General features: G+C 39.6%; 1 protein-coding gene across 6 annotated transcripts in view; it reads right to left on the bottom strand.

The window, feature by feature from the left end:
• The window catches only part of CELSR1 (cadherin EGF LAG seven-pass G-type receptor 1), a 198,715-nt gene that overhangs the window by 34,533 nt on the left and 150,083 nt on the right, over nt 1-14,099 (bottom strand). For all 6 annotated transcript variants that reach the window (XM_089684862.1, XM_089684839.1, XM_089684847.1 and 3 more), the window contains exons 15-18: nt 12,231-12,414; nt 9,890-9,991; nt 3,533-3,627; nt 2,095-2,304 (exon numbers count right to left, since the gene is read on the bottom strand). In XM_089684862.1, the coding sequence (XP_089540988.1) occupies nt 2,095-2,304; nt 3,533-3,627; nt 9,890-9,991; nt 12,231-12,414 (591 nt within the window). The remainder of the gene's footprint in view (nt 1-2,094; nt 2,305-3,532; nt 3,628-9,889; nt 9,992-12,230; nt 12,415-14,099) is intronic.

The following is a 14,099-nucleotide window of genomic DNA, read 5'->3' as shown; positions in this document are numbered from 1 at the left end:
TCTTCAGCACGTGAAATGCATGCTCAATCGGATTCAGGTCAGGTGATTGACTTGGCCATTGCATAACATTCCACTTCTTTCCCTTAAAAAACTCTTTGGTTGCTTTTGCAGTATACTTTGGGTCATTGTCCATCTGCACTGTGAAGCGGGGTCCAATGAGTTCTGAAGCATTTGGCTGAATATGAACAGATAATATTGCCCGAAACACTTCAGAATTCATCCTGCTGCTTTTGTCAGCAGTCACATCATCAATAAATACAAGAGAATCAGTTCCATTAGCAGCCATACATGCCCACGCCATGACACTACCACCACCATGCTTCACTGATGAGGTGGTATGCTTAGGATCATGAGCAGTTCCTTTCCTTCTCTATACTCTTCTCTTCCCATCACAATGGTACAAGTTGATCTTGGTCTCATCTGTACATAGGATGTTGTTCCAGAACTGTGAAGGCTTTTTTAGATGTCGTTTGGCAAACTCTAATCTGGCCTTCCTGTTTTTGAGGCTCACCAATGGTTTACATTTTGTGGTGAACCCTCTGTATTCACTCTGGTGAAGTCTTCTCTTGATTGTTGACTTTGACACACATACACCTACCTCCTGGAGAGTGTTCTTGATCTGGCCAGTTGTTGTGAATGGTGTTTTCTTCACCAGGGAAAGAATTCTTCGGTCATCCTCCACAGTTGTTTTCTGTGGTCTTTTGGTGTTGCATTCCTTCTTTTTAAGAATGTTCCAAACAGTTGTTTTGGCCACGCCTAATGTTTTTGCTATCTCTCTGATGGGTTTGTTTTGTTTTTTCAGCCTAATGATGGCTTGCTTCACTGATAGTGACAGCTCTTTGGATCTCATCTTGAGAGTTGACAGCAACAGATTCCAAACGCAAATAGCACACTTGAAATGAACTCTGGACCTTTTATCTGCTCATTGTAATTGGGATAATGAGGGAATAACACACACCTGGCTGTGGAACAGCTGAGAAGCCAATTGTCCAATTACTTTTGGTCCCTTAACAAGTGGGAGGCACATATGCAAACTGTTGAAATTCCTACACCGTTCACCTGATTTGGATGTAAATATCCTCAAATTAAAGCTGACAGTCTGCAGTTAAAGCACATCTTGTTCATTTCATTTCAAATTCATTGTGGTGGTGTATAGAGCCATAAATGTTAGAATTGTGTCAATGTCCCAATATGTATGGACCTGACTGTATATCAGTGTCCATTGACCTGTAAGGTTTACGTACATTTGTACCAAAAATTTGTACAACCAGCTCACTGAATGTTGGATAATGGATGTCTTGGTAACAAATTACATTCCTAACTATTAATCCTTTAAGGCAGCTTTTCATTGGTAACTCTTAGCCAAGTTCAGAGATTACGGTAATTATTAAACTAGAAACCCAACACTCCTTTGGCTTCAAATCTCTGTGCTGTTAAGAAATTAGGGCTCAGTTTCCAAAACTTTCAGTTGAGTGAGAGGGGCTTAAAAGTCTGAGGCAACAGATACATTAACCCGTCTTCAAGGACTGTTAATGATCTTCAGATATCGTCAGTCAACAATCCATATTCTCTTTGACCTGCATACTTCACTATTCATGGTTTGAAAGGGTATCAGTTACCATAATTCCACCTTTTTTGCCAAACAAAATAACCTAAATTTAGTGTCTCCTGGCCCAAAATTATTCTTTTATTATTCCTAATTTACTTGCCACACTTGAGGTACAATACCTCTTCTGGATAAATATTTATTTTTCTACATTTTAATTTTTCAATTTACATAGAGTGGAAGAGTCACAATTTCTGCCTGTCATTTTCTGTCCCTGTAACACCAGGAGAAGAAATAATTGGAATGAATGCTGCCAGAACCATAAGCCACAGCCAACAATTAAGAAAAACAAATCTCACCCTTTTTTCACTCTGGCTGAAGTTAGGCTTTAAGGCTTTCATTCATTGAATCACTAGTAAATTGTTTGGCTGTTTGTCCTTTTACTTAATATTTGATAATCCTCCATTTTAACATATCAACAGTCAATGTATTGCCAAAAAGTGTGTGTGCGCATGTCCTCAGTAGATCGGTACACATTCAGAACATACCTCATTAAAGTCCACATCCCTTGTAGCAGCCAAGTCAAAGCCTTGTTGCTGGCTCTCATATTGTAGCACCCTCACAAGCATCTGATAGCTAGTTCTGACGTCATTGCCATAGAGGGTCTTTGTGTGGTTGGTGGCATTTTGCAGGACTTTAGCAATTTCAATAGATTTGACGCCATCCAAAATGGTCTCATTTCGGTGAAGCTTTTCATTCTGTACAACACATAAAACAAGACAGGCATTATAACATTAATTTGTTATTTATAAAGGTGTATAACACATAGCTAGAAATTCATGGCCATACAGGCAACTCACAACATGATCTAATTAATGGTTTTATATTACTTTCATGTTGTTTTTCTGTAAGCTGTGCAGAAGCAGTTATCATAATGTTGGCATTACCTGTACCAATACTTCTAGGCATACCACAAAATGCATGGGTGTTGTGCAATATAAGACGTACAATAGAAGACAAGCACAGGATTCCTGACATTCATTAGCAAAGTGTGTTTGTAGAGCTGAATACACATGCTTCAAACTGTCAGAAAAAGAATAAGAATCACTTTACAGTGCACAGTGGCAGACTCAGATCGGCCAGTTAGACTATTAGAACATCTATGCATGGGCCACGAGCCTCTGTAATAACCCACTTTTAAAGAAGCAGTGGTTATAATATACATAAATATGCTACCGTTTATTTACTATGTTGTTGAAATTAATTGGTTGTTACAGGCAACACTTAGGGGCCTATTTACAAACGTCTCACACAATTTGCACAAGGAGTCAGAGTTTTTCAATTTACTCCAATTAGAAAAATGTGTAAAAGTTATTGGAATATTGTGTGAAATAAATCATCAATAGAATTAATTGATTTGATGTTTCATGTTTAGCTTTTTTTTTTTTTCTTTTTTTTTAAACACAAATATAAGGTAAAACATTCAGTATCCTTGCTTATCTTTCACTATTCAGGAAATTCCCAATATCAAAGAAACCTGTCACAAAAGAGACTCTGAGGCTACGATTGATGTTCTCAAATTCTGAAATTGCTGGTTGCACTTAAGCTTTACTTTAAAAGATGTTAAAAGGAGAATAATACATTTTTATGGTAAAATTGTTTAAAATATAATAGTAAAATATAAGTAATATGGCAGTGCACAGTTCGGCATACATTAGCTGGTGAAACATTAGTTTTACTCCTATTCATTGCCAGAGTATTTGGGGGAAAGCTGCATTAGGTTTTCTAACCTTATTATATAGCATGTGTGGCTGTCAAAAAAAGAATGTCTAATCCGTCTTCCCTCACAAAATACACAATAGTCTCAATTTTGTTTAGTAGCACTTTGTGGAATCTGATGCATCTCAGCTCTGTGCTCTGTTCTGAGCAGCAAGCCTGTGATGTTAAAATGGATCCAGTGTTTGGGCAGCTCAGTAATGCTCTTACCAGAGTTTTCAGTTCCAGGAAGGTCAGTGTGGTGCAGTTGAAGAGTTCAGGAGGAAGCCAGCCTTTTTCTTCACTGCAGTGTCGGATCGCGTTGCCTACGAAAAAAAAACAAATGCATGTAAATTTCAATCAGATCTCATCACAGCGATGCTATACCTATGTACTTCACACTCCAGAAACCAAATATGTAATCAGACAATATAGCTGTGTGTAGTGTATCTATAAGTAAAAGGATTATGAAGACATATTTAAATGGACATAGATATTAGAAATCCCCACTCAGTACTTAATACTGTGCTCTGCTGTATGTTTATATGAACGGGAAATATACCGTACCTTATTTGCTCCTTTCTCACACCTGATTAGGAATGTCCTTCAATATATTACAGCATGTTGTAATTGTGTGCACTTTATTTACGCTTCTTAAATTTAAAAAACAAAAAATACACCTAAAACTGGTTTTGATGCCGGTGACTACAAAACACCATTGTGTGTCTGATCACAATACAATAGCTAGGTCTCTCCCTCTTCAGAGTAGAGTAAAAACGTGCATTTTACACAGTAAAATTGTTACAAAGAAAGTGCACAGAGTATTCATGCATCAACTTCCCTCAATACTTCTACAACTTCTTCTCAAAATAACATCTATCAGGTGCAATTGGGTGTTATAAATGGACATTTTTATAGAAACAAAGCCAAATGTTAGATATTTTGCTATCAAAAAGCAAACAAATGGTCTCAAAATTCAGTCTGAGTTTATATACTCTGTGCAGGACTGTCTCACAGTGATTTAAATTTAACCAACTGGATGATGCTTTCTAACACAGACCTGGTGGAATGTATCACTGATCTGCTAAGTCACTACCTAAGCCTAGAGCCTTCTGAGGATTTCATTTTTTATGTGTGACCTTAGTTGAAGTGTTTGCAAAGCTATGGAGCCTGCATCAGGTCCATAATGTTGCAAACACTCCAACTGAGGTACCTGGGGGGGAAGGGAGCATCTGTACTATGAGGGAAGGGAGGGTATTGAGTTGCCCGTACTGGGGAGGGGGTACTGAAGTGGGGGTGTCCTGTATATTGTGGGCTATGTATTGGGATGGGAGGGGATATACTGAGGTACTAAGTGAGTATCTGTACTGGGGTGGTCCTGTATTGAGGGGTCTGTATTGAGGTAGGGGGGACTAGATGTCTGTTCTTAAGTGTCTGTACTGGGGGGGGGGGGGGTGTCTGTATTGACCTGTTTGTACTGGGGAAGGTCTGTACTGAGGAGTCTGTGAAGGGGGCAGGGTCTGTATAGAGGAGGGGGTTTTTGTACTGAGGGATCTATGCTGGGAAGGGGGGCTATACTTAGGGGTTTGTATTAGGGGCATCGGGTTACTGTACTGCGGGGGTCTGTCTGCATGGAGGGCTCTATGCTATTGTACTGTGCGTGGGGGTATTCTGTACTGAGGTGTCTTTGCTGGGGGGGGGGGTTGTCTCTACTGTGGGCATCCATCTATACTGAGGATTTGTACAGAGCGAAGGGGTTTCTGTACTGAGTGGTCTGTGCTGTAAGATGATCCATCTGTACTGAGGGGTTTGTACTAGGGAGGGGGGTGAGTTGTTCTGTACCAAGGTGTCAGTTTGTACTAGGGAGAAAGTGGGTTTCTGTATTGTGGGGTCTGTCTGTACTGCAGGGTCTGTGTTGGGGGCAGGGGGGGCATCTGTACTGAAGCATCTGTGCTAAGGGGGGTCAGCATTTACTGACGTGTGCTGGGGGATATACAAGGGGGCTATTTGGGGATGTTGGGGGACAGGACCTGGCCTGGAATATAGGCCTGGGGCGGGGGAGGGATTTGTACTGAAAAGAGGGGGATTATTTTTGTTTTTACTCTGTGAAGTCTCCTTCACACTGTGAGATACACACTTCTATCCACTTCACTTTATGCATTATGCACTCTTGAGCCCTGCAGGTCATACTCCTGACTGCTGCACTCTGTACACTGGGCAGTATATGACATATTACTGACCACTGCACATAAAGTACATTACTCCTGAAATTTTTTAACCACTTTCTGCCTGGCCACTGTACATAAATGGCTGGGCGGGACAAGCATCATTCTGGGAGGATGTACCCATATGTGCTCCCAGAGTGGGTGTTCGTGTGCTGCTTCAGGGTCAAGTAGTGGCACAATCTGACCAGTGGACACACTGGATTACAGATTGAGGTACCAGACTGCTGTGGTTGGTTCTGGTACCATGTGATCCCTGTGACCAATCACAATGATCACGTTACCAGTAGTAAACAAGGGTTGTCATTCATGCCCCCATTGTCATTGTTTACTACTGTTCTCTCTGACTGGTTACAGTGATCACATGATGCAGGGCCAATCACAGCAGCCCCATGCCTAGTGATAGCTCTGTCCAATCACAGCTATCACAGTAGTACTCAATGGCTGTATGAATGCAGCCGGAGATCATCAACAATGATTGCGTATACAGCCATCATAGCTTGGTTAAAAATAAACAAATAAAAATCCTGATCCCCTCCCCCCTGGAGCAGTACAGTGTTATTATGGTAACACCGTACTGCTCTGGTGACAGTATGTAAAAAGAAATTGTAAAAAAAAAATTTTTTTTAATATACTGTCACCAGTGTTGCTAATCACCACCTGCTTCAAAAAGTGTCCCTAACCACTGCCACACCATTCCCAGTATGCCTGATCAATACCACACCATTCCCAGTGTCCCTGATCACTGCAACACCAGTCATAGTGTCACTACAAGGATTTGTGAACGTGTGATGATCTCTGAAGAGCAATCAGTGTTTGAAGACAGCATTTGACGCATTTGGTGATGAGGAGGCATTGTATCAACTCTTCACCACCTGTTTATCCCCTTGGACCCCGCACAGGCACCCCCACTCACTTGAATGGATCACAATTGGTGGGTGTTCAGGGGATATATTTCCTACCACAGCTCTGAAAAAAAGCATTGCAGCCCGAGCATGTGTACATCCTGGCCTCTGCAACTAAAGGGGGTAGCAGTTGAGGGGGCAGTAAAATGGAGGCTCAACCATGAGGTTTTACCATCCCCATCCTCAAGTGTGAACGAGTCCTAATAGCACAGCCAGTCACTGTTCTCCAATTCCCACCTCACCAGCCACAGTGTCCCCAGACTAATGTAAGTAGAATCAGTGTTCCTGATTGCCATCACAGCAGAACAATGCAGCAAGTTGAGGATTGAGGTAAAGTCATAGTGCTCCAGCATATGTTTGACGACAGACAGGTATCTTCCTGTGATGGATTTGGTAAAATGCCTTTTTCGTTACCTATTGAATATATATATATATACGCTATTTCTATAAGTTTTATAAATATTTACTTTTATACTTGAATATATATGTTGTGTGAATATTTTCTGCCTGCTGGGCTTTGTGGTACTTTAAGAAATCCTTGCTTAAGAAATATTTGCTCACAGGAACAGACCCCCTCCCATCGTGTGATTTGGAAGACAAAAGAATGTTTTTCTCTTTTTAAGATAAGACTGAAGAAGATCACACCTATACCATGACGGAGATTGTTTTTGTGTAAAGTGACCAATCAAAGACTAATATAATGCTTATGCTGTTGTCACATGACTCTTGCATCATTCTGCATATATAAGTTCACTTTCTCATTATAATAAACTAGAAGTATTCATAGACTGAACTTGTGTGTCAGCGTGAGTGTCTTCCAATGTGCGCACATTTCTAAGCTAGCGTCATAAATTTTGGACAGGAACAGATAAGCACTGGATGATTAAGTCCATGACTAAAACATTCCCACCTATCACTCTTGGGGGATATATCAGGATAAACGCAAAAAAAACACAAAAAGCAATGTACAGATCACCATTCTATTACATGTTAGTGCGGCGATTTCCATGCTGAGCTATTGTGTTCTGAAAGGGGGAATGCCTCTCGCCAAGACATAGTTGTCACCTGTCACAGAACAAAGATTTACACAAAAATGGTGTACCCATTGTACCTGCTGTGCCATTATGAAAATCCATTGTTTGGCTGGAGTGGGGCATGACTCACCATGTAAATAATTTCTTGTCTAGATTCACATGCCTGCCATAGTTTGAAATAGCAGTAATGTTTAAGCATACAAGCAATCACTGTAAAGTACAATGAGCAGGAGGCTTAAACAATTTTCTTTGTTTTGTTTTTTTTTTGCATTTTTTTCCCACAATAATTTACACCTTAAATGCAGGGTTTTATTCGTACATAGGGTCTTCAAATATATGGGGGTCTTTTTAGATTGGGGAAAACATCTTCATCATCACTGAAATTAGATAAGACATTTCAAATGCATCCTTACACAACATAACAGAACTACAAATCCTTGATGACTTTTGTTTAGGCCTTGTTCACACTTTGCAGAAATGTGAGTTTTTCTGCACCTGTCTGTGCAAGGACACAAAAAGCAATTGCTCCCTATGTACGATGTTCACACCACAACACTGGTATCATGCGCACATTTTGTTCTGCATATGCAGTGTTCTGTGCAGAAAAGAACCTCACCTGACAACACTGTGGTGTGAACAGGGCATATAGAAAACAACTGTATTCTTTGTACGTTTGAAGAGAATTAATGTTGCATATTCCTGCGCAGAAAGAAAAAACTCACAAAACAGAAGTGTTATGGTGTAAACAGGGCACATAGAAAACAATGGTTTTCTTTGTGTCCTTGGAGAGACCTATGTAATACTGTATATGTGTGTCTGTACATGGTGTAAACAAGACCAAAATATTCTAATTCTATAGAAAATATTCTGTAAGTCAAATCTGCACTTTTTTTTTCATCAGTTTTTTTGCACCTATGGTGTGATTGAGGCCTTTCTCTCCAAATTTGTAAATCTCAGAATGGAAAGGAGGGGAACCAAAATAAAAATAATTGGTGGGTAAACAGCTCTCTTGTATGTATTTCAATGGTGTATTTAGCAGTTTAGTTTAATTTAGCAGTTAGTAAATCCCCTACATACAGTATAAGGAAATATATTGAAAACTTTGATTTACCCCCCAAAGCCTTTTAGCATGGCGCTGGAACGTTTAAGGCCGTGTTCACACCAAACGTGCATAAAAAGGAAAAACATGCAGTTTTGACTTGCATAGGCCTGTTCACACCATTTGCAGATGTGTTTATTATGTATGTTTCTGCAAGGAAACATATTCAACAATTGTTTTCTGTGTGTCCCATTCACACCATAGCACTGGTATCACATGCAGATTTTTTCTGCCTAGAGATATGTAACAAATTCCTGTGAGGGCACAAAGAAAACACTTATTCTCTACATGCCCTGTTCACACTACAATGTTGATGTCGTGTCAGTTTGTTCCCCATGCAGAAACCTGCATACACATTGCAGATTCCTGCGCAGAAAAAATTATGATACTAGTATTGTGGTGAGAACAGGACACAGACAATAATTGTTTTCATTGTTTCATTGCAGAATTGTGCAGAAAAACTCACATCTCTGCACATGGTGTGAATGAGGCCTTATAAAGCTCTGTGTCTGGACCCTGCAAAAATTATTCAGCAAGGCATTAGTGAACTTTGCATGTCAAAAAAATACTTTGTAGTTAACAGACTCTTTAAAGCTGAACTTCCTAGTTATCAGTGAAAGGTGAATTTGCAGTTAAAGGATAGGTTCACCTTTTGGACAAAAATAATAAATGCATATTTTTTTGCAGGTAAACAAATGTGCATTTATTATTTTTGTCCAAAGGATCCTGGAAAGCATTCAGTAAATTGCTGATGCCATGCAGGTCTCCTTCAGACCTGTCAGAATATGTGCTTGCCGTACGGGATGTACGGTCAAGCAGATATACTGACAAGAAGCTTCAATGAACTACCACAGCGCCGTGGTAGTTCATTGAAAACTACAAGCCAACAGTCGCTAAGGCTGTCAGGACTTGTAGGCACTCATTCACAGAACTCTGTGTTCTCAAATCTGACAGATAGTACAGTAGGAAGTCCCCCAAACTATCTGTCAGACGAGGTGGGGGGTGGCTGGCGTAGCTGCAGCTATGGGAACATGTTACATGTTCCACTCTAAAAACAAGTCGAACTCGTAACATGTTCCAAAGGTGATCTTATCCTTTATCCAACCATCAGCCTAATTTGTATATCGGCCAAATTAACAATTAGATTGCTCAAGGCACACTTTGGTCCATATATTTCCAGACATAAAAAAAACGCAAAAAAACCCCCACAGGATCAGTGTGACACATATTCATATACACAATCTGTGCTGCAAACACATTTCATGCCTCTGGGACATTTCTATGTTACTGTATGTTTCTTGCATATAAGGTTTCATTGTTTCACTTACCCACAGATCCCTTGGGGCATGGAACAGCAGCTGGTTGACCAAACTTGGTCTGTGGCCACCAGATTCCAGCCTCGAAGGCTTTGGGACATCCATTGTAAATCACTGCAGTGAAGGTAGAAAAACAATCACTGACACGTTTTTCCAGAAATGTTTTTGATTGACAGATGTAAATTTCATTCTGAATAATTAATAATTTAAACAGTAATTTATGTTACAAACAATGAAATATGAAAATGTCAGCTGTGTTAAATAACCACCATATGCCAGTTACTAAAGACTGGCAAAGTCCTATTTTACAGAACAATAATGGAAGAGAAATTATTGCCTTAAACCTTAGAAAACAATTATTTAGGTTCCTGTCACCTTACAGGTCTGTAGCCAACAGTAATAAAAATGTCACAGTGTCTGCAGCTGTTCCCTATTGACTCATCCTGTGCCAACCAGGTTTAGAAAGAACAAAATGAGAGCTTGCTTCCAGTGATTTAGAGAAATACCACTAATGGAAAAGCATATGGGTCATGACTTCCTTTCTTTTCAGATTTTGGCAGCAGAATAGACGGCAATCCTATGGAAAGGGCTGGAACACTACTGAAACTACTCCCAACGCATCCGGACAATATCAAATTGCTGACTTATTTTAAATACTATCCTTTTTTCATTATTCTCAATTTCAATCAAATCAAAGTTCAGATCAATGACCTTACTATAACAAGCATCTTTTATGGTTAAAGGGTAAAAAAAGCAGCAGATGTAAAGAAAAATAAAACTAATAGGCTAATTCGTTAAGATGAAGAGTTAGGGGAAGAAAGCAGTAAACTACAGCAACCCAACCAGACATTTTTTTAAAAAACAATGACAGTAACTGGCTGCCCCAGCAACTGTACCTTCAATTTAAAAGACTGAAAACCGAGAACTGAGCGATCAGCGGTTCTCGCAGTAGAGCCAGCAAGGGACCGCTGCAGCTGGTATCAGTGCTGTAGCCATCTAGGGGAGTATATTTAGTTTTTTACTATTCCTGAACTTCTCTTTTATCCGCTTGCCCGCCACCCTATAGTAGAAGCACGGCTACAGAGTAGCAGGACTGTGCAAAATCAAGTATATATACGTAATTTGCATTTCCGGGTTGGGGGCGCGCCCTCGTGCAGCTGTCAATCACTGGGTCCCGGCCGGCGATTCCCCGCTAGCACTCGGTGATCGTCGGGGAAAGCTGACAGGGGAGAGACTTGTGTGTAAACAACACAGGTCTCTCTCCTGTCAGCAAGGACATGCTTCTTTGTATTTCTGCGCACAGCTGAGAAATACAAAGCAGCATGTCTCCACTGTAAAACAGCACATAATGTGAAACACACACAGCACATAGTTAACCCTTTGATCGGCCCAGATGTTAACCCCTTCCTGCCCGGTGTCATTAGCACAGTGTCAGAGCTTTTTATTAGCACTGATCACTGTATTAGTATAACTGGGGATGTCAGTGTCAGTTAGTCTGTACCCACCCAGTGTCAGAATGCCTGCCGTAGTCCCGCTGTAAATCGCTGACCACCGCCATTACTGATATAAAAAAAAATAAAAATAAAAATGCCAGTATATATACCACCATTTGTAGATGCTCTAACTGTCATGTAAACCAATTAATTTACACGTTTTGGGATTTTTTTTTTTAGCAAAGACATAGCAGAATACATTTTGGCCTAAATTTATGATGAAATTTGATTTTTTTAAATGTTTTTATTGGATATGTTTTATAGCAAAAAGTCAATAATATTTAGTTTTTTTTCAAAATTGTTGGTCATTTTTTGTTTATAGCACAAAAAATAAAAACTGCAGAGGTGATCAAATACCACTGAAAGAAAGCTCTATTTGTGGGAAAAAAAGGACATAAATTTAATTTATATACAGCGTTGCATGACCATGCAATTGTCAGTAAAAGTAACACAGCACTGAATTGCAAAAAATGGCCTGGTCAGGAAGGGGGGTAAATCCTTTGGAGGGCAAGTGGTTAAAGAAGGCACTTTGTGTATTTTGTTGATATCGGTAAAGCACCCCCAAACTGCTGGTCAGCAAGAGTATTACTAATCCAACAGCTCAGAAAGCACAATCTCAATTATTGGGCATACGTTTGTGTTGTACTGACGCAAATATTGCTAGAAATGTTTGGTCCATGCCAGACTTTGACCTGCATTGTTTCACTCCCAGTCATATCCCCACAGCAACACTCAAAATAATGTGTGCTGGATACTCATAGGATTATACTACTAAAAAAGTATTTGCAGCATGAAAATGGTGGCGATTAGACATCTCATTCATTCTTAGACTCTATTCACATTACAGTTCAAGTCATTACCTTCACAGCCTTGATTAGTAACCTCTGCGAAAGGATTGTCACAGCGGTTACACTGGCGGCCAATAACACCAGGTTTACATGGGCACTGTCCTGTTTCCATGTCACAGCCACGCTCAAAGGCCCCAGATGGGAAGCAGTCACATGGGTAACAAGTGTCACTCCCCTGTGGTCTATAATAATTATCCTGTAATAAAATAAAATAAAAAAAAACTTTAATGCGAAAAAACAAAAATTCAGAAGAATGTACACTGCAAGGTTTTTTATTATTATAAATGCAAAACCAGGAAAAACATATATGCTAATAAAAAAAGAAGGCTCTTTAGGCTAAATCATCATTAGTGCAATAGTGCTGAATAATTTGATAGGTAAATCAAAGTATTTTCAGTTCAAACCATGCGCACAGACATGTAGGTGTAATATAAATATATATTAGATTATATACTAACTCAGGACCAAATACTCCCTTATACATTTCATTTCTGTGGTTTTAAACACTCCTAGGAATTTTTTTTATTTTAAGTCTTTCTAACATTACTTATGCATATAACCCATGGGAACTCATAAACGTTCAGATTAGCCAGCCTTCTAATAATTGATGAAAGCTGATTTCAGACTTCTTGACTTAAAGTGTTACTAAACCCACAACAGTAAAATCAGTCTGTATATACAGTAAAGCATGCTTGTTATACTCACTGTGGAACCTAAGGGGTTAATCCTCTGGATTGTGTAAAAAGGCTGTTTGCTCCTGATTTCTCTGCTCCTCCTCTTGTTCAAATGTCCACATCTTATCTCCTGATAAGACAGACTGAGCCATAGCCATTCTGCACATGCTCAGTTTAGTGTGCATTGCTATAGAGGTTTGTTTTTTTCTTGGGAGAGTGCATGTGATCAGCAAAGGGCCAATCAGAACTGTACAGATAGAGATCAGGGGTCTTGCATTCTCTGCTGAACACTGATACAGGAGTTGGGAAATTTAAAAAAAAAACTACTTGTCCAAGGAATAAATCGGGGTCCTAATCTACTTGTCACTTACGACAATCTACTTGTCCTGATGAAAAAAAATATTTTTTTTGCAGGATGGAAAATATGAAGGGTTACTTTTTATTAGGCTGAGGTGCTTTTAAAAACGAAAGGGGCTTTATGGCAACTTAAACTTTTAATGTTTTTTATTCATTGCTAGAAAATTTCTTAGAACCCCCAAACATTATATATTTTTTAAAGCAGAGGCCCTAGAGAATAAATTAGTGAGGGTTGCCATTTTTATGACACATGGTATTTGTGCAGCCTGCCCGTGCAACAGCAACAAACAACGTACATTTTATTTTCCATAGTTGACTATCCAAAAGCCTTCACAGGTTACCATTTTAGATTTACAGAGGAGCCCTGGAGCTATAATTACTGTCTATGATCTGATAATTGATACCGTGCATGAGCACAGGGGGCAGGATTGCTTTGAAAAATTTTTTATTTATTTTTATTTACACTGTTGCTTTCATTTTCTTTTTAATCATTTTAATTGCTGTCACAATGAATGTAAACATCCCTTGTGAAAGCAATAGGAAGTGACAGGTATTCTTTATGGAGAGATCTGGGGTCAATAAGACCCAGATCCCTCTTCTGCCCTTAAAAGCATTTGATCGCACCATGATTGGTGTGATCAAAAGCTTTCCATTTTTATTATTGGCACCGGAGAAACTGGAAGTGATGTATGGTCAGCTCTTCCCGTTTTCTATGTCATAGAGGTGGACAGAGTGGTTGCGGTCTTTGTCTGCCTCTCGGAGGTGTAGCTAGAACCTTCAGAGCCCCATTACAAAATAACAACAAGGACCCCTGGGGCCCTTTCCATTAGTCCTGGGACCCTTCCCACTG

This window comes from Staurois parvus, unplaced genomic scaffold (assembly GCF_062004578.1).
Source record: "Staurois parvus isolate SC_StPar_1 unplaced genomic scaffold, SC_StPar_1.0 ptg000019l, whole genome shotgun sequence".
NCBI lineage: Eukaryota > Metazoa > Chordata > Amphibia > Anura > Ranidae > Staurois > Staurois parvus.
Note: the sequence above shows the minus strand (reverse complement) of the source record. Positions and strands in the feature narration are given on the sequence as shown.